The sequence below is a fragment of the Salvia hispanica genome, chromosome 3 (assembly GCF_029641045.1).
Source record: "Salvia hispanica isolate PSC_SH4W2 chromosome 3, Shi_PSC_v1, whole genome shotgun sequence".
Taxonomy (NCBI): domain Eukaryota; kingdom Viridiplantae; phylum Streptophyta; class Magnoliopsida; order Lamiales; family Lamiaceae; genus Salvia; species Salvia hispanica.
In genome coordinates, this window is record NC_142694.1 from 20456126 (window position 1) to 20469217 (window position 13092).

Here is a 13092-nt window from a genome sequence, read left to right on the forward strand (position 1 = left end):
GACTCTCCAATTTTTTAAAACTATTAGCCTCACATCTAAATTTGATATTTCATGTGGTTTTTTCACAAAAATGTTCTCTGATTTCATAGTCTATCCGAATTTTAAAATTTAAAATTTTAGGAGAAGTAAAGAAGCATATATATCTTCCGATTCATCGTAGAATTTGAGTTTGGAGAAAAAAGTTGTGGAATCTCAATTTCTCTCTGGGTTTTACATCTCTAGGCAAATTTAAGATTTTTGAAATAGTAGGAGTGACAAATTACAAGCTAAGAAGTGTTGTGGAATTTGAGTTTATTGGAAAAACTTTTGAACTATCAATTTGGAGAAGAAAACCATGGAGAGAGAATTGAGCAGATATGTTATGAAATAAAAAGCCTCTGCAGATGTAAAAGATTTGTCAATAAATGGCCAAATTCCAAGAAACAACCTCCTAGGAGCTGCTATCCGCCGTTTGTACTCCGAAAAAAAAAGTTTCCAAACAAGGGAAAGACGCGTGAGCAAAATGCGTTTATAGTAATACACGCGTGAGCAAAATGCGTGTATACTTATACACGCATTAGGCAAACGCGTCTTTGTCTTGGATTCAAATTCCAGTCCAGAACGCAAAATCTCTCATTCTAACCTCTCACGCCTCCTTCTTCTTCTCTAACTCTCAGCGACGCCCTTCACTCCCAACGTCTCTAGTCGGCGAAAATCGAAGTGAATCAGACATTTTGATGCTCTCATTCCTATTTTAAGTGATGTTAGGTAATTTTTGACCATTGATTTCGATTATCATTGCTATATGTTAGTTGGGTATAGATTTAAGGTTCATGGTTTGTGACATTGTTTTACAAGAAAAACATTGAATTTAGGCCATTGATTTACTTATTATATTTAGCATTGAATTATTGGTTATAGAATTAGGGTAATTTATTTGAATTTTGTTAAATTTGATATTGAACTTTGTTGAATATTTATTTAATTTTGTTGAATTTAGAATATGATGTTTTATCGTACTTATTTTGCAGGATTGATGGTGTTTGTGAGTTTATATTGGGGTGAGAAAATTATTCAGCTCCCAGGTTTGGGGGTTGCTTATGACCCCCCTTGTGCAAAATCATTTATCATATTGAATGAAATGATACCTTATCATCAGCTAGTTTCAACGATATGTGAAAAAATTGGAATTGATTTGGATGCACATACGATTGATTTAACATGGAGGCATCCTGTGGCTTTTAGTGGAGTGTTGAATTATATAGCTACACCAGTGGTTGAGAATTTGTTGAAGTATATGTTTGCTGAAAATCCACGTCAAATTGAACTGTTTATTGAATATACTCCTGTTACTACTACTTTGCAATTTGAACCACCTACCACTCATCATGATGTTGGAACGTCTAGGAGGGATGATTATCATAGTTTTGATGTCGGGAGAACTAGGAGGGAGGATGAGCATCATAGCTTTGAATTCAACACATTTGGGAGGGATGTTGATGACCAACTAGATGTACCAAATGTGACATTTGATGGTTCTGTTGGTTCAGATGGTTCTGATAATTGTGATAGTTCTGATGGTTCTGATTGTCCCCCCCTCGAGATGACACTCCGGAGGTGTATAATTCAGGTAGTTCTCAATCAAGTGATCATAATTATAGTGCAGAGTCATGTGAAGATTCTACAGATGATGAGCCACTTGATATGATGGTTGAGAACTATATACAACCATCTGTTCGTGGGGAGCAACCTGTTCCCGACTATGTGCCTGAAGGGTTACCATTTTTTCGATCATTACCATGTGAAGGCAGCCGAGGTTATGTTTCAGATGACCATGGAGTGGATGAAGAAGATATGTGGTATTGGAATGAGGATAATCCGAGACGTATAGATGTGGGAACGAAATTTGATAGCAAATTGCAATTGAAAACTGCTGTAACATTATGGCATGTGTGAACAGGTCGGATGTATGAGGTTATGGATAGTAAAAAAAGAAGATGGCATGCAGTTTGTAGGGACCCATTTGGTCCGAAAAGAAAAGGCGAAGAACTAGGCCAACGATACCCGTGTAATTGGGAGGTTAAAGCAACGTTTAAGAAACGCGATGGTAGTTGGTCCATCAACTCATGGGTTGATCGTCATTGTTGTATGGGAGATCACGATCCAAGTGAGCATGCTAATCTTACATCATCCATGATTGCTCTTTGTATTCGGAGTCAAATTGAAAACGATGCTGAATTCAAGCCTTCTGCAGTAGTTACATATATCAAAGATAAATTTCACGTGAAAATCAGCTACAAGAAAGCGTGGTATGCTCGCACAAAAGCAATTGAGCTTGTATATGGTGGATGGGAGGGGTCATTCAGACAACTTCCCAGCTACCTGACTGAGTTGCAAAGTCAAAATGCTGGGACAATCGTTGAGTGGTTTCATGACCCTATATTGAGTCAAGGTAATAAAAAGGTGTTCCGCTATGTATTTTGGGCATTTGGGCCAGCTATAGAGGCGTTCCAACAAAGGGTAGAAACTTACCTGAAAACACTTCAAATTGGAATGAGAACAGCTAAATGTTGGATTAAGTTTCGATTTTCGCGCTGGGAGTGAAGGGGGCGAGCGTTTTCGTCTTCTGGAAATGAAGGTTTCTGCTGTGTGGACTGAAGTTGAATCCAAGACAAAGACGCGTTTGCCTAATGCGTGTATAAGTATACACGCATTTTGCTCACGCGTGTATTAATATACACGCATTTTGCTCACGCGTCTTTCCCTTGTTTGGAAACTTTTTTTTTCAGAGTACAAATGGCGGATAGCAGCTCCCAGGAGGTTGTTTCTTGGAATTTGGCTGTCAATAAATAGGAGAAACTTTCATAATGTAAAAGAAATTAAAAATAATAAATTGACAAAAGGAAGTAGCGTGAGGCGTACAATGTAGCCTATGCAGGCGCCCAGCGGAGCAACCTCGTACATGGAGAAATTTCCAAAAAATTTTAGATTCATTCCACATAGATCACGATATTGCCATCATTTTACAAATAGATTACTAAAGAAAACTTTCATATACTCATTCCCTCCACGAATAAGTGTCCGAAGTTGATCCAATGCAAGTTTTAAAAAATGTAATGGAGAGCATGTTAAAAAAATTAATGAATTGTGGGTCCTATTTTTGTATACTCCATTTGTCTCACTCTAATTGACATATTTTCTTTTTGTGATCTCTCACTCTAAATGACATATTTTAAAATATAGAAACATCAGTCTCTTTAGTTTTTTTCCTCTCTTTTATTTTATTCTTTCCACTTTATACACAAACAATACTACATAAAATCTTCAGGCCGAATAAGAAATACTCCACTACGAATGAGACAGGGTGAATATTAATTTTATAGTAATAAAATGTGAGCGGATGAGTAAAAGAAATGTGGGATCCATAATAAAAAATAAAAAAGATAAATAAGATACTTAATCGCGGATGAACAGAAAAGAAAATTTAAAACACTTAATCATGAACGGAGGAACTACTGTATCACTTTGTGTGGCCATCTAGCTGGAAGGTAGGTTCTTATACCATTCCACATGTCAAAAAATGATTGATAGGATTATACACTCTTCATCCTATAGAATTAGATTATATAGAGATAGTCACGAATTTTAATATATAATTAGTAAATAAGAAAATAAAAAAAATAGTTCAAATAATATTAATGGAATAGTGAGTCCCATAATAATAAAGTAAGGGAGATGGAACATTGGTTCCATAAACAAATACAGGCAATAATTATAAAACAAACAAAAAAAAGAAAATTATGATCTATTTTAAAATATTGACACTTATTTTTGGTAAAGAAAAAGCATGAAACTAACACAATTAATGAAGGTAAGAAAACATATGCTATCATAAATCCGTAACCCCATAGGCGGAGCCTCTAACCCATGAAGTCCTTTAGAAAAGCAATAAGCAAAATATGAAAAAATATCTGCTGCAAAATCTTCAAGAATGTCACGCTTTTAGTATGCATAGTGTGTGCAAATTTTTCTCCTTCACAACCCCCTATTTAAACGCCATCGAATCCTATCGATTAACAACATAACAGACCTTATACTTTATCCAATCATGGGCAGCCTAAACACCCAAGAGCCCCAAACCAGCTTTCCTACTTCAATCAAACCATTTGAGCCTGAAGAGTTCCGAAAGCACGTTCATTTAGTCGTCGATTTCATCGTCGAACACTACAAAAACATCGAAAACTACCCCGTCCGGAGCCAGGTCGAGCCCGGTTACCTCTGGAAACGTGTGCCCGATTCCGCCCCCCACGGGCCTGAGCCCATGGAGGACATCCTCCGCGACGTGCGAAACGACATTGTCCCGGGCCTTATGCATTGGCAAAGCCCGAACTTCTTCGGCTACTTTCCGATCAACATGAGCTCGGCCGGATTTCTCGGTGAGATGCTCTGCACCGCCTTCAACATCCCGGGATTCTGCTGGATCTCCTCACCTGCCTGCACCGAGCTCGAGAACATCGTGACGGATTGGGTCGGGAAGATGCTGCAGCTTCCTCGTGAATTTTTATTTTCCGGCGGCGGCGGCGGTGTGATTCAGGGGACGACTTGTGAGGGGATCCTCTGCACTGTCGTGGCGGCCCGGGATAGGATGTTGCAGAAAATCGGGCTTGAGAATATCACGAAATTGGTCGTTTACGCCTCCGATCAGACGCATTCTTCCTTCCAGAAGGCCTGCCAGATCGCCGGGATCCCACGTGCAAATTTCCGAGCCGTCGGGACCACGGCCCAAAACGCGTTTTCCATGAGGCCGGACGGGCTTCGGCCCGTGATTGAGGCCGACGTTAAGGCCGGGCTCGTTCCCCTGTTTCTGTGCCTTACCGTCGGCACGACGTCGTCCACCGCCGTGGACCCGCTCGGCCCGCTGTGTGACGTGGCAAAGGAGTACGGGATGTGGGTCCACGTCGACGCGGCCTATGCCGGTAGCGTGTGCATATGCCCCGAGTTCCGGCACTTCCTCGACGGCGTCGAGAAGGCGGACTCATTTAGTTTCAATCCTCATAAATGGTTCTTCACTACAATGGACATGTGTTGCCTCTGGGTGAAGGACCCGAGTGCGCTCAACGACGCACTGTCAACGAATCCTGAGTACTTAAAAAACAAGGCCTCAGAGTTGAAGTGCGTCGTTGATTACAAGGACTGGCAAATTTGCCTGAGCCGTAGGTTCCGGTCGCTCAAGCTCTGGATCGTGCTCCGGACCTACGGAGTGGCAAATATGCAGAATTTCTTACGCCGCCACGTCGGCATGGCAAAGGAATTCGAGGGTTTTGTGAGGAAGGACTCGAGATTCGAGGTGGTGGTGCCTAGAAACTTCTCCACTACAGTTTTCCGCGTTTCACCCATGGGGACCTATCCTGACTCGACACGTGTCTTTGGGGACCAGGGGGCGAATGAGCTGTCCGCGAAGCTGCTGGAGTCGGTCAACGACTCTGGGAAGGTCTTCATGACGCATGCCGTGGTCGGGGGCGTGTATGTGATCCGGGTCGCGGTCGGGGCGACCTTGACCGAGGACCGGCATGTGAACCTAGCGTGGGATGTGGTGCAGGAACACGCGAATCAGATTCTGTTCTCTTGAGATGCATGGAACCGCAACTTCGGGTTCTCTTCTATTCAAAATAAGTTGTGAGAATTTTGAGTGTTTAATTTTGTCCATTTTCTTGTCAAATAAAACCTCATTTTGTTAAAGGGTACATTGATATATATATTTTGATGTACGTTGTATATTTATATTTCTCATATTATGTTTGAATTCCATATTATATATACTTTGGTTTTCAGTGATATACCTGTGTCGGGTTTTCCATTTATATACTCCCTCCGTTCCATAGTGATAGAGTCATTTTGTCATTTTGATACGTTCCATAGTACTAGAATCATTTTCCTTTTTAGTAAAAGACAACACATTTCTCTACATCTACTTTACTATCTCTTACTTTTTTCTCTCTTTATCTCTCTACCTTTTTCAATTTTCACTTTATTCTCTATTTACTTAAATTACCTAACACAATTTTTCTTAATCTTCGCGACGAAAAGAAACACCTCAATTACTGTGGAACAGATGGAGTATAATAAATAACCTATCCTTATTAAATGCCTCGTATTTGACCGTGCATGTTTTAAAAAATTATTCGATTTTATGATGGAAAATGGATGGAAAAATTTAATGGAACGTGGACTCTACCTTTAATTTATACATTAGTTTATAAGAGTTGTGAGTAAAATAAGTTAATTGAATATGAAGCTTAAATATTATAATAGTACAAGTGAAATGAGATATTTATTGGGACTGTCCAAATAAGAAAATATGAGACATTTAATGAGGATAAAAGTAAGTATAAATATTTACATAAAACAATATTTTCCCCTATTTTTCTCATCTCATATGGTCCTTTACGTACCACGAAACAATATAGCTTTATCAATAAACTGTAAATTTAATGATTAAAATTGTTAATAGTTGTAATTCTAATATTGGACTTCGATGCACAGTGAAAATTGTCATCTCCGTCGCCATGAGCTGGAGCTTCATCCTTTTTTCATCTTCGCATCAATAATTGATGCAGAATGACAATTAACAAGTTTTTATCTCTCGTACTCTCTCCATAACTCCATCCCACGGTAATAGATGTATTTTTTTTTTGTACGAATTATGAGAAAATGACTATTATTCTCTCTTACTTTACTATTTCTTCACTTTAACTAATATTTATTACTCATTGCAATGACGCATAAATTGAAACTCGTGGGATCGAATAATTAAATAATTATAATATATAATATATTATTTAAATAATTAATTAAAAAATATGACACCCTCCATCCATGATTTGAACCCCTTTTTAAACACAAATTTTTTTTTAAAAATGGAATCTAAATCTTATTTTTAAATAATTAGTTTATAATAAAAATAGGAACTATAATAAATTTATGAATATAAGGTCTACATATATATTTAATAATAGTAAAATGAGACTTCTATTATCTGGCATACCCAAAATGGTAAAATGAATATTATTATTGAGTAGAGATTGTACAATTTAATTTTTTTATTTTCTCACTTAAATATGAATTTCTAAATGTCAATAATTAAATATTTTATAAATAATTATTTAATGGTTTATCATAAGTTAGAAAAAGATAATAGAATGTAATGAAATTATTGTTTATGGAAGAAAAATTCTAAACATAATTGTACTTAATTAATCATTTTAATTAGATTTATGTAAAAGAAGCCTGCTCATTGAGACCCACATACTAAGCCCATTTCAACGCTTCTTCTTCCTCGGTGTAAAATCTGAATACTGCTCAACCGATCTGAAGTCCCCTCTCCATCTCTCTCATCTAATCTTCCCACTGATTATCCCTCTCTTCTTTTCATTTTTCTGCAAAGTTTGAATGAATGAGGTGGATGTCCACTGCACGAGGTCAAGACGGAGCTTCGTGGGGTCGGAAGGAGAAATTTTCCTTTGGTCGGAGGTCTGTGAATGAAGTTTCTGATGGCGCTCGTCAGACCACGATGGGATCGGTCGACCCCACCTGGGCCCGTCATTGACTCATTGTGTCCCAGTTTTCGTTTTGGTCTATCTCATATTAATTGTCTTACTTTACTTTTACCACTTTTACCAGTGGACCTCATATTTCACTAACTCATTTTTATTCACACGTTATTATAAAATTAATACATAAAAGTAGGATGCACGTTCCACTAATATTTTTAACACACTTTGGGTTAATTATCATCATGATGAAAAGAGAATAGTTCGGCTGTTGAAGAGTCCTCTTATATTGTTTTATCATCATAATTCAAATTCAAGACCAAGTTTATACTGTTAGATTTTAAAATGAATGGATGAGATTAAATTTTATGAATTTCAATAAATAGTAGACAAAATATCAACAAAAGGGTAAGATTATCATTTAGTTATTATATTATAATTTTCATAGTTTTTTTTTACAATGTTATATTACAAATATCAACACAATGACATGAATATTTCAACACAAGTACATGAAAATCTCAATAAAAATATCAACACAATTTTATTGATATTTTGCATGCATTATATTGAAATTTTTTGATGCATTTAAAAATCTGATTATCAACATTTACGAAAATTGAAATAAAAATTATCAAATTTTATTATCCGAACGTCGTCGAAACATATGCAATCAATATCTTGTTATAATCCTTATAAAATTATTTAGTATATATAATTTTGGTCCTAAGCAATTATTCTTTTTCTGGCCCAATATTCTACGTTGATGAAGCCCACTTGTTATAAGCTCAATTAAGCTCTTTTATTCATCGATATGCAGGCTAAATGAACCCCGCTAAAAAATGCATGTAGGAGAGAGAGAAGAGGTAGTGTTAGAAATGTTAGGATACAATTATACGTCTTTTGACTATTTATTTATTTAGTTTTAGCGATTATAAAGAGAAAAACTAAGATTGCGAATGGAATTTCCAAATGTCAATGGTTCCAAAAAGTGTAGGTTTGTTGATAAAGAAATTTCGAATCCCATTATGGGGTAAGCCCTTCAATTATTAAAGCTCAGAAAGATGGCCCATCAATATTTTTTAAAAAAGTGACATTTCATTATGCTGCATAGTGCATACGAACGAATTAGAAAATTTGTTTTCAATATTGATTAGACTTCGTACATTTAACGGCATGTTTGATAAGTTAGTAATACCAAGATAGAGAATTATATATGAACATTTCTAATTGTTTGATATCATAGTTAAGCTTAACTCAAAGCCTAATATAAGACCAGTGCCCTATCTAATCTTACCAAAATTATAACATTAACCTTGTTTATATATCCCACCAATTTGTCAAGTTAAGTCATGTTATTTAATATACAATACAAATTTAGATAATTTATTTTCTATCAAACAACAACGGAAAAAAATTATATCTTTGCATATCTTGACATGAAGCCCGTATTTCTTATCTTGTTTTACATATCTTCTCATATCCCATCTTTTTTATCAAACGAGTCCTTAAAGTGGTTATACGACAAAATTTGGGTTAATATCAACGTTCATTTACAAAGATCTACATGAATTATGAGACATTCTGTTTTGAAAAATAATTACATCACTAATTAAAGACAAAATTATTAAAAAAATAATAGTAGAATTTTGTTATTATTAATATTTGAAAGAAATACATGCCAGTAAATATTAGAATCAAAATGAAGAGAAAGGAGAAGGAAATATTATAGTATATAAATAGTGACGATCAGTTAATAATTTTAACCCCTATTTGATAGTATTTCTTTTGTGGTGAAATTCTATTTACAGAATATCAGTTAATAATTTAATCTCGTTTACATTTTGAATATTAATATAGTTCTTTTTAATTATTAAAACATATCTATGTTGCTCTTATATAGTGTTCCTTCTTGTTTGATTATGAAACTTAATATAGTAGTTTGTATTTCCAAAATCTTATCATCGTCTTAATACAGTTTTATTTTTTGTTATAACATTCAAAGAACAATTAGGTTTTTTTCAAAGAACTATTTACCTTCTTACGAATTCCCACGAAAGATTTTTCTTACTACGGAATAACTAACTAATTTTATCTAGAAAAATAGTATTTCATCCGTCCATAATAGATGTCACACTTTCCTTTTTAGTTTATTCTATAAAAGATGTCACATTTTCTTTTGTGGAAAAAAGTTCTCTCTCACATTAACATACAAAATAACATCACTTAAAATCTCGTGTCATTTCCCAAGTGTGTCATCTATTATGGGACGAAGGGAGTAACAAAGTAGGCAACGCGCATCTATGTTTTTTCTTTTCCTTTTTTAAATTAATGTCTTTTGTTAAGATGTCGTAGCAATTCTCTAAATTTTGGGTTATCGATATAGTAAAAGCAAAAAAATCATCAAGTTAAAGGGGATATAAGAACACATTAAGATGTCGTTCGATTGTCATATTAATTATTGCATGATAATCCATTTAGGAGGTGTTCGGCTTGCAAGATTGTATATCGGATTAAATATGTAGTGTGTTTGGTTCATGAGATTCAATCCCACAACTCAATCCTAGATTGATAATCATGGGATAATTAGTCATAGCTAACCCATTGTGACTAAAATAATCTCACAACTTAATCCTAGATTATATCTTGGTGCTATTTTATCTAGGAAACTGAACATCACCTTAGGATTAAGTTAGTGAGATTATTTTAGTTGAAATGGGTGACTATGACTAATGATCACATAATTATCCATATAGGATGAAGTTGTGAGTCAATCTCTAGAACCAAACATAATACATATTTAATTTATAAGATATAGTGTAAACCGAACAGTCCCTAAGCTTAATACTTCATCTGTTGAAAAGTAGTATAAACGTATGGATTTTAATGCACAATTGGTAAAGTTAGAGAGAGAAATAGAAGGGATAATGAAAGTAGTATTAGTGGAGAGTGAGTTCTACATTAATACTAGTGCGGTTGGATTTCCAGAATTAGAATTTTCATAATTTTCAGAGACATATTAAAAAGGAAAGGGAGTATGTTGTAATGAGAAAATTGTTGGAATTTTGGCTTCTACATGACTAATTTAAGTTGTTTGACTATCTTTTAGTTGCTCAACTAAAGTGACCAAATAAAGATTAAAGTTTGGACTAGAGTATATTTAATTTCTTAATGGAAATATGCGTAAATACCATAAGAGATTTTCTATTTGTTGAGACCATCTCCAATCATAGACCAAAACTCATTTTTGGTGTAGACAATTTCTCCAACTATACACCAAACCTAAACTCATTTTTGGGGTTTTCAATGGAATAACACCGTATTTGGTGTTACTGCAAAATTTTTGTGAGACAGATACCCAAAAATGGTGTAAATTTTTTATATATTGTAAATAGTTGGAGTAAAATTACTTTTTGGTGTGACACATACTCAAAAATATGTTTGAGTTTAGCGTAATTGGTTGGACATGGCCTGAGAGACAGAATAGAAAATAAATGGTCTTATATTTTATATAAGTATAAGCTAATTTATGGTCTCCATACGTCACAAGAATGATTTGCTATCTTTGTATTCCCTCTGCAGCATATTGCAAATAACCTATCTGTTCGTCTGGAAGATTCAAAACCATAAAGCAATTCCATCATTCGATTTAATATGGATTAGGTATATTTTCGTTTTATGCCTTATGTTCCTTTTCATTATTCTGATTAACCATCATAGATATAATTGTTTATTCAATTATTACTACTCATCAGTTGTTAATCGATTTTCCTTCTAACTTCTTTTGAGTGATTGATCCAGCTGACATTAGTATGCAACCATGATAACGATTATCCACCTTGGCCAACCAAGTTGTCTCAATCCCTCTTGCATAGACCAACCAAACTGCAACATAACTCAAACTTCTCTTGCAGCGATACAAACGTAAATTATGCTCATGCGATACAAACGTAAATTACTAATCCTAGAGTTGTCAATCCTAGATCCGTAACTCCTAAAAGCTCCTAAGACCCTTGAAAAGTCCTCATTCTCAATTAACAGTGTCATTTTAAAGTAAGCTAATTGTAGTGTCTACTTAGCAGATCTAACTCGTCAACCTCCTCTCACGATTATGTAGCAAGCTATATTAGATCATCACAGAATGTGTCACTCAAACGTGAAGTAATTATCCAACACTTAGAGAATAAACGAAGTAAGAACAAAATGAATATTAAATAGCAAAATGAAATTGTATAACCAAAGTCATTACTAACACATCCCTAGAATCCTATGAGTTTAGTTACACATGAAAGAATAAGCTAAAAACATAGTTCATAGGGAAAACAAAGTGAACATAATAACTAAAGTAATAAAATCCAAAGGTTGAATCCTTGTAGCCTTGAACTTCTCTTGATTTCTTCTTCAAACCCTTGCACCTTGATGAACAAGTAAGAAATCTCAAATATTATGCTCTGGAATTATGTACCAGAAAGAAGATCCTTTTTGAAGAGGTTTGAGGGAGTATATATAGCTGCAATTTTGTCCATCACCAACTAAGGCAAAAAGTGGCTAAGTATGGTAAATCTTGGAGGGAAAGTAGGTTAAATTTGTGCGCCGCATTTTCCCAGCGGACCATTGCATCTTGGCCAGCGGTCGCTGTGGGTTGATCTGTAGCCTCTGCCTCTTGAACAGCAGTCGCTATACTCTGCTTCAGCGGTCGCTTGCAGTCGTCATGTAGCTTGTGGATCGTTCGGAGCGGTCGCTGCGCACACCTCAGCAGTCTTTGGGCGTGTTCTTCTTTTCATGCACAATTTTCCGGGAGCGGACCGCTACTGGCTCAGCTGTTGGTGGCCGCTAGCGCTCGCTGGTTGAGTTGCAGCGAACCGCTGGAAGTCTCGAAAGCTCTAGATTTTCAACTTCGACTTTTGGGTATCTTTTTTGGCGAGAATATGCACATTTTTCACAAAACACGTCAAAATACCAAAAGAGATAAAATATGCAAATTAATGGACGTGTAATGGAACTCTAGCACTTGAAATAGACCAAATAAGGGCCATAAAATAGTGCAAAATCCGAGCGTATCAGGGATATGAAAAAATAAGTAAAACAAGATAAGAAATACGGGCTTCATGTCAAAATATGTAGAGATAAGAATTTTTTTTACTGTTATTTGTTAGAAGAGAAATTAACTAAATTTGTATAGTAGTATTAAATAATAGTGGCTTAATTTGAAAAATTGATGGGTTATATAAACATGGTTAGAGTTATAATTATGGCAAGATTGGGAATGACCCTTATCTTATATTGGGCTTTAAGTTAAAACTAAATAAATCAAACAATTAAAAATGTTTATATATAATTCTCTATCTTAATATTACCATCTTATTAAACATGTCCTTTAGGCCTGTCAAATCGGGTACCCGCGGATACCCGATCCGAAAATTTTGGATACCCGATCCCGAATTTCCCAAGTTCTAGTATCCGATACCCGATCCGATTTTGATTTCGGGTACCCGGATACCCGACTCGGGTATCCAGTCCCGAATAATCAGGCATCCGCTCCCAATTTCAATTTCAATTTTAT

At 35.4% G+C, this 13092-nt stretch overlaps 1 protein-coding gene and 1 pseudogene across 2 annotated transcripts; both read left to right on the forward strand.

Moving 5' to 3' along the window:
* Positions 1-410: 410 nt before the first annotated feature.
* LOC148930349 (uncharacterized) lies at positions 411-2617 on the forward strand (annotated as a pseudogene). The gene is made up of 2 exons (XR_016136871.1): positions 411-747; positions 1011-2617. The product of XR_016136871.1 is annotated as an uncharacterized LOC148930349 (transcript).
* A 1290-nt stretch (positions 2618-3907) lies between these two features.
* On the forward strand, positions 3908-5816 carry LOC125211518 (tyrosine decarboxylase-like). The gene has a single exon (XM_048111347.2). It carries the CDS (start codon positions 4088-4090, stop codon positions 5606-5608), a length of 1521 nt encoding a protein of 506 aa, XP_047967304.1. The 5' UTR covers positions 3908-4087; the 3' UTR covers positions 5609-5816.
* Positions 5817-13092: the final 7276 nt, after the last annotated feature.

Excerpts from the sequence above, each read along its gene's own strand:
- LOC125211518 (XM_048111347.2), top strand. The coding sequence starts at position 4,088 with ATGGGCAGCCTAAACACCCAAGAGCCCCAAACCAGCTTTCCTACTTCA.